Here is an 8,023-nt window from a genome sequence, read left to right as displayed (position 1 = left end):
AAACTGGCTCTCCTCTAAACGCAAAACACCAAATTACTACCATCTGATATTTATTTGAAGTGTGTCCTCTGTGCCAATCACTCTGCTCAGCAGGTTGTAAGGGTTATCTCAGTCCTCGGTTTACAGAGAGGGAGATCTGAGGCTTTGGGAAGAAAGCACCGTGCTTAAGGTCACAGCTCAAAAACGTGGAGCGGGGATTTTTGCCAGCAGCCAGCTGTCAATGCCAAGCTCTCAGCCGTGTCTCTGTGCTGGTTCCCAACCCCTTTGCCATGTAGGTGACACACCTGTTCTTCCTCTGGCCTTGTCACAGGGATAAGCACAACAACCCCAGATTCTTGCAAGAGTCTTTTGCTTTCCCATGCTGTGGGGCACTCAGTAGTTAAGACTGTGTTCTCACACGGAGGACTCAGTACTTCAGTAACCAAACACCTGATGGTGAGGTCCAGAATGGGCTCGAGGCACCAGATTTTTGTCTTATCAAACAATCACAGAATACTGGAATTGCATTAAAGATGCTTACCAGATGTTTGAATCCCTCTGTAACATCTCAGTGAACAACTGTTTGGATTCCATTTGAACACTTCGCATAACCTGTAATATCCCATTGTACCACGCAGTCGCCCTGTATTTTTAGATAGCTCTAGTTAATAAAAAGTTCTTATTTGCAAAGAGTTAAAATCTATTACTCTATAAGATCCACCTAAAATTTCTGATCTTGCTCTCTTGGACAATACGATTTTGCAAGTGCCTGAAGGCAACTGTCACGTCACTTTTCCCTAGTGTTGTGGTGAGGAGCTCATGTGCCTTTGGAGGTAGCAAGAGTCTCAAATAATATAGCCAATAGGGGAGCAGAACTTTGATTTTTATTAGAGAAGACATGCACAGAAGAAGGCTTCTCGTAGTAAGAGTACAGGTTTTTAAAGCAGATAAATCTGAGTTCAAGTCCTAACTCGATCATTTCCTACCTATAACCACTTACTAGCTCTGCGACCTTGCATAAGGTGTTTACCTCAGCAGGGATGCTGGTACCTACCAGATAGTGGCATTATGAGGACTTAATGAGCTAAGGCTTGTAGGTGCTTGCCTTGACCACATAGTAGATGCTCAAGAAATGAGATCTATAAAGTACACTGATGAGAGACACTAGTTTTATTTTGAACATAAGTTGTGAAAATATCTTTTTATGGCAGTAACTCTTATCTAAATATCATCCCATTCCATCTCAAAAGATCAATTTTAGAGTTACATGATAGACTTTTGTCCAGGCAACCTTAGTCCACTAAAAAAATGAGCTATATAACATTTGGAGTCTGGAAACCTGAGTTTAAGACCTGGTTCTGCCTCTTACTCTGTGATCTTGAGTAAATTGCCTGAGCCTTGGTTTCTTCACTTACGAAATGTACCAACATAGCTAAAAAGTCCATCATGAACTACTGTGGAACAATTAGAGATAACAGTTTAGAACATAGAGCAATATGGGGAGGTCGGAAAACATAGTTTTGAGTGAAAAAGTGATCAGCAAAATGATAAATGTAACAATGCCATTTATGTAAAATTAAAATAACACACAATGTATAACACCCATGGAAACTATAGAAATCCAATGTATTATAATGATTGGCTGAAAGGAAGAGAATGCAAGCAAGTTGGAATGTTAAAAAGGAATCAGCGCAGCCCGGGTGGCTCCGTGGTTTAGCACTGACTTTGGTCCAGGATGTGATCCTGGAGACTCGAGATCGAGTCCCATGTCGGGCTCCCTGCATGGCACCTGCTTCTCTGTCTCTGCCTCTGCATGGCGCCTGCTTCTCTGCCTCTGCTTCTGCGTGTGTCTCTGCCTCTCTCTCTGTGTGTGTCTCTGATGAGTAAATAAATAAAATCTTTAAAACAAAAAAGGAATAAAAAATAATGACAAGAAGGGTCTTAATGAATGAATGAATGAATGAATGAAAGAATAATGAATGGATAGATAGATGCTAACATGGGAGTAATGATGCTTCCCTACCTTCCTCACAAGGTTATTTTGAGGATCTGGTAAGAATATGCACAGGAAAGCAAAGTTAATTTACTGTTTCCATTATGATTTCCACATTGAACAAATAAGCTGAACAGAGATAAATATTCTCCATTGCTCTTCAGCAGGAAGCCGTCACCATGGCAGAGCCCAGGAAACCTTGCCCTGGTAGGAGAATCTACTAGTAAGATGACATCAGAACTCTTCATGAAGAAGGGCAGGCTCTCCCTCATTTCTGGAGACACCACTTGATGGCACAGATAGAAGCATCAGAAGTCTCTTCCCATGGATCCTTTGCAAATGGCCCACTCAGGCCCTCGGAAGAAGAGGCCCAGGCAAATGGGTGCCCCAATGGTTTCTCCACCTCATAACATCAAGTTTCAGGATTTGGTCCTCTATATTTTGGAGAAGAAAATGGGAACCACCCGCAGAGCCTTCCTCATGGAGCTGGCACGAAGGAAAGGATTCAGGGTTGATAATGAGTTCAGGTAGGACATCACTGATTTCACTTTGTGAATAAGCAGGGCTTTTGTAAACAGCTTCTTTGGAACCCAAGGAACCTATGTTTTCTTCCACATACAGAAGAGGTGATGTTCCCATTGGGAAAGTAGGTTTGAAATCAAAGAACACATTCGAGCCAACTAGTTTGGGGAAATAAAATGAGTGAGTGGTACAATTATATTGAAACTAGTTGGCACCAAAAGATAAGGTTATTTCAGTTGTGGATTGGTGTTTTTTTGTTTTTGTTTTTGCCTCTCACCATTATGAGATGTGGTATCCAGGGATCATAACAGAAACTTAATTGGAAAATTTAATGCTGATAGCACTCAATTTTATTCCTGACTAAATTGAACAAACCCCACTGAGTTCAATCAAAAAATGTCAGCTACTCTGAGGCAGAAAGAATGGTTTGATTCCTTGGCAATTAAGCGAAATACCTGGCTGTGCTGAGGTGACCAGTGTCTGTGGTGGGCTAGGAGGAGTGACTGTAGCTGGCTCTCCATTGACACTCAAAAGTGGCCTTGATAATGCTTTTCCAAAGATTGGTACCAGTGGGGTTTACAGAGGAATGCTGGTTAGATTCAAGGACAGCTCTGTCCAGGGCTGGTAGACATGCTGCTGAGACTGATACAGTCAGACAAAAGTTTGCCAGACAAAAAGACAACTGAAGCCACCTCTTAGGCCACCCAGACTCATTCACTCACAACCCCACTCATCCCAGCAATTAGACTTGTTGTTTTTCTAACTGTTTTTCTATCAGCTGTTCATTGGTCTCCACTGGCTGGAAGAGAAGACAACACAAAATCCAGAAATAAATGGTATTAAAACCTTGACATAAGTAATTCCAAATGGAATGGCTAGGGGCTTGCAGTGGATAAAGGATAATCAATGCAAGTGGCTGGCATTAATTGTCCAAGAAATAGATTGACCACAACTTTCTTAGGAAAAATTGTGAGAATTATATATGAAAATAAATTTGTATTTGAAAATACTTTTAAATATTTAAATATTTAATACTAAATATTATATATTTGATGTTAAAATATTAAAAACTAAATTGAATAAGCATTTCCTGTTGAAGAAACGCCAACTTCAAATTGCTAGAGAAACACATGTAAGAAGTCAATAATAAGATATTATAATTTTCAAAATACTCATAATTCATTTGAAGAGTCAATGTCACAGAAACATTTTATTTTTTTTACTAAAATGCCCTATTCAGAAATTCCTGAATCTCCCTTGGTCTCTCTCCCATGTGATTTTTGTGTATTCTCCTTTATCCCTCTCTGCCTCTTATTTATGTTTTAACCCCCTATCTCATTTGGGATGTTAGGCCCAAATCTCCACATCCCTTCCATGGAATTATAGATTTAATCTATCTGTTAAATCTACCTAATCTTACGACTGACACAGTATGTTGGAATTAGGTGAAGAAAAGATGACACAGGTAAAAGGCCAAAACACAGAAATTTTTAAAAAAGGAAGTTAAAAAAGAAGAAATGAAAAGCTTCAGCAAATATGGAACTGCTTTTTGTGATAAAGAAATTTGACAAGGGCAAGGCAGGAAAGCAACAGCCAGATGGTCAAAGTACCACTTACATAGAAAGCTCGCGGTTGAAACGTCCACACTTCCAGCAAGGACTGACTAGTTACAGGCACAGCTACGAATACAGACATGGGGGCTGAGGCAGGTACATGGAGAGACACGGGAGGCAAGTTTCTTCTTTTGGCAACAGAGCCAGAGAGGAAGTTCCGAGCGTCCGATGCCTGCTGCCAAGGACCAAGCCCAGCTGGTCAGGCTCTGGAGGAAACTGGTGCATGGTAAGCAAACTGCTGCTCTGTGTATGATGGTGGCAAAGCTCCCAGGCTGGCAGCCCAGAAGACACATTAAATACAAATGTGTTCTATAGCACAAAAATAAACCACAGGAAGTAGAAGTCCTAGCTCTCAAACGGAATTTCTGCGCATAGATACGTAGCCTTTAATTGGAAAGGACAATAGAAATTGTTGTAGGGGGAAATCTCTAGGTAAGAAATTTAGAGACCTCCAATTCTGGCTCTGACCCTTCCCGGCTATGTAATGTGGGACAAGACATCCTCCCCACTCTCTGACCTTAGTTTCCTGAAAAATAGTTTGTTCTATCTGGGCTAATCACCAAATGTAATGATGGATGTCAATGTGCTCTGGTAAATTAAAAACTGATATAAGGATGTAAAGTGTGATTGTTTTCTTGTTAATAAGCTGGATCCACTGACCATTATAGCAAAACCCAAATGGGACGATTCTGTCTCCATTATATGAACTAGGTCAAATGATAAAAACAAACAGAACAAAGACAGGAAGGAAACCCATCAAAATATTGCAAGTGGTTATTTTGTGAGGAAGGGGTTAATAGGAAGGGATATGGTTGCTTTTATTCTGTGTTTTCCAAATTTTTTTACAATAAGGTATATATTTTAAATAAAAATAAAGAAAGTTGATTTATAAAACAAAAGATACTTTTTAATAGTGAAGACTATACCTTCCCTTTCTGGTATATAAAAACCAAAGGAAGAGGAGCTTAAAATATGTATATACAATTTAAATATATATATTATATTTTATATATTTAAACTATAAACTATATATATAACTATATATATATATATATTCACACACTCTGGATATAGGCAGCAATCTCCATAGTTTCTACACCTTTGGCTGCCATGAGGATTACAGTTGAGGAAAAATCTCTTACTTTACCTGTATCTGAACCCATAGCTTAGAAATGATGTACCTAAATCCATTGAACTATTCTGGAGTTATTTCTTACCCCAGCATATGTGCACTGTATCCTTATATTTGGAATGGGTTTCACTTTCATGTTATATTTATATTATGTTATATGTTATATTAATCGGACATTGACATGCTATTCAATGTCTGATAGAAAGCTGGATCTTAAAATAAAATTCAGGAGAGACGCCTGGGTGGCTCAGAGGTTGGGCATCTGCCTTCGGCCCAGGGCATGATCCTGGGGCCCAGGGATAGAGTCCCACATCGGGGTCCCTGCATGGAGCCTGCTTCTCCCTCTGCCTATGTTTCTGCCTCTCTCTGTGTGTCTCTCATGAATAAATAAATGAAATCTTTTTTAAAATAAAATAAAATAGAAATTAGAGGAGATGTCAAGTCATTCGAGGCATTTTGCACATTCATGAAGAAGATACCGAATTTTATTCCATGGCCAACATTCTAAATTTTAGAGAACTTCGAAATCTTCAAATTATCTGGGACAAGCCAGAGAAGGATGAGAATCTCTAGTACTTGTCATGTTGTTATTTCATCCCTAGTTCTAGTTCTTTGAGCTATTTTAAAACTCTGTCATCAACTTTCCTCCGTGAACACAACAGTGAAGCTCATTATGTCTTGACCTAAACTGCTGATGTCGGAGAAGAAAGAGCTGTGGCTAGAACCAGTCATATCTACTGCTGGAACAGTAGAAACCCACCGGATGATACATTTGTCCTGCTCAGACTCCCTTAATTCTTCCACAAGGGTACCTTTGAAACATACTGTCTGATGAAAGCAAGATGTACCACAACCTTAAATCCTTTCTCCCTGCCCCTTTCTGCATCTAAGACCTATGACCTCCAGAAACCCTGCTAGAGGACAGAACTTCCTCTCCAATACGTGGATGTAATTAATCTATGGCATAGGGCTGGCCCCAGCTCGGCCACTTGGATTTACTTCTAACCTCCTCCAACTACTCATCTCTGGTTCCACAAAGTCAAGGGCATCAGGGGGGCCATCCTGTAGACAACCCGCTCAGACTGTTGACATTTTTCTTATACATAGTAGCTTCAGGAAATATGTGCTCAAAGAATGATTCGTCTGGTGAATATAAAACCAACCAAAGGAACTTGTGTCTACCAACATTAATTTTTAAAAAGATTTTATTTATTTATTTTGAGAGAAAGAGAGAGAGCAAAAGCAGAGGGAGGGAGAAGCAGACTCCCTGCTGAGTGGGGAGCCTGCCGAGGAGCTTGATCCCAGGATCACAGGGTAGGATCACCAGGATCACCACCTGAGGCAAAGGTAGATGCTTAACTGCCTGAGCCACCCAGGCACCCCAACTGTTGTAATTAATTTTTTTCTATGATGCACCAGGAATACTTTTGTAATCAGCAAAATAACGAAGACTTTTTAAATTCAAGAACATGCATTGTAAGCTCTAGTCCCCCTCTGGTCCAAATTAAGTCATGTTTCAGAATCTGTGGACTTTAAGTTACTGTTCATAATCTCATATAAAGTGGGAGCAGGGGATCCCTGGGTGGCTCAGCAGTTTAGCACCTGCCTTCAGCCCCGGGCATGATCCTGGAGTCCCAGGATCGATTCCCAGGATCGAGTCCCACATTGGGCTCCCTGCGTGGAGCCTGCTTCTCCCTCTGCCTATGCCTGTGCGTCTCTCTCTCTCTCTCTCTCTTCTCTCTGTCTCCCGTGAATAAATATAAAATCTTTTAAAAAATAAAATAAAAAAAATAAAGTGGGAGCAAAAAAAAAAAAATCAAAACAAGACTCTCTCAGTCTTAAGTATATCAGAGCTGGAAATAGAAACCTATCTACTGGTGCTAGTAAAGGTGTGAGATAAAACCAAATAAAACTGCTTTGATTTTTTTATGTCAGGGATTCTGAAGCAGATCAGTTGCTAAGAGAAATTGGCAGGAGGGTTTTCAAACAGCTCAGTTTAACTGTAAATTACTATTTAAAATCATTGTTTACAAGATAAGTCCTACATTAGATGAGAAGAATTGGGAATGACCTCTCTGCAAAAAGAAAACAATTTTAAAGACAAAGATAAAAGCAGGTGACCATCTGGGAAGGCTGGGGAAATCAGATTGGGGGGTCAGTCTGTCTCCAGGCAAAGAAGGGTGGCTGCCTCTTGCTTCATAAAGAATTTTTCTAAGTACACTATTAGGCAGGACCAACTGGGAAAAGAAAAACAGCTATAGTGAGGATACAAGTATCAGAAAAAAAAATAAGAACCAAACTTTGTGAGTTAATTCTATAACTCAGGGCTTTCTGAACATCTGAGTGCCGCATTCATGATTGTTTTAATATTTTTTCCACATGCGTTATTATAGACTTAATGTATTTCCTTCAATTGTCTCTAAGATGAATTATTACAGATAATTTAGCCTTGTCCTAAGGAGTAATATAAAAACCATGATACCCATAAAAACCATGGGTCTGATATGCCTAATTTAAAATGTAGATATAAAATGTAGATATAAAGAAGATATAGATATAAAATAAAATGTAGTTATAAAAAGATATGTATTTTTCATGCCCAGTTGTGTACCTGCTAAAATGATCTCATGTACCTATGGAGAATTAAGTACCACATTGGAAACGTGGCTGTCATTGAACGCAACATCCAGTGTGGGGGAAGTTAAAGAGAGATTTTTCTCTCCAGCAGCATTTCTCAAAGTATAGTTCTTGGGCTGTCGAGTGGTTTTGAAATATGGTCACTCT

At 39.6% G+C, this 8,023-nt stretch overlaps 1 protein-coding gene across 3 annotated transcripts in view; it reads left to right on the top strand.

Moving 5' to 3' along the window:
- Positions 1-2,244: 2,244 nt before the first annotated feature.
- Positions 2,245-8,023, top strand: part of DNTT (DNA nucleotidylexotransferase) — a 29,079-nt gene continuing 23,300 nt past the window's right edge. For 2 of the 3 annotated variants that reach the window (XM_077878172.1, XM_077878171.1), the window contains exon 1: positions 2,245-2,499. In XM_077878172.1, coding sequence (XP_077734298.1) covers positions 2,297-2,499 — 203 coding nt within the window. In that variant the 5' untranslated portion in view covers positions 2,245-2,296. Of the gene's footprint in view, positions 2,500-3,933; positions 4,334-8,023 lie in introns of those variants that run through there. The other variant, XM_077878173.1, reaches the window with a different exon arrangement.

Source organism: Canis aureus, chromosome 29 (genome assembly GCF_053574225.1).
Source record: "Canis aureus isolate CA01 chromosome 29, VMU_Caureus_v.1.0, whole genome shotgun sequence".
Classification (NCBI taxonomy): Eukaryota; Metazoa; Chordata; class Mammalia; order Carnivora; family Canidae; genus Canis; species Canis aureus.
This window is presented reverse-complemented; position numbering and strand designations above follow the sequence as displayed.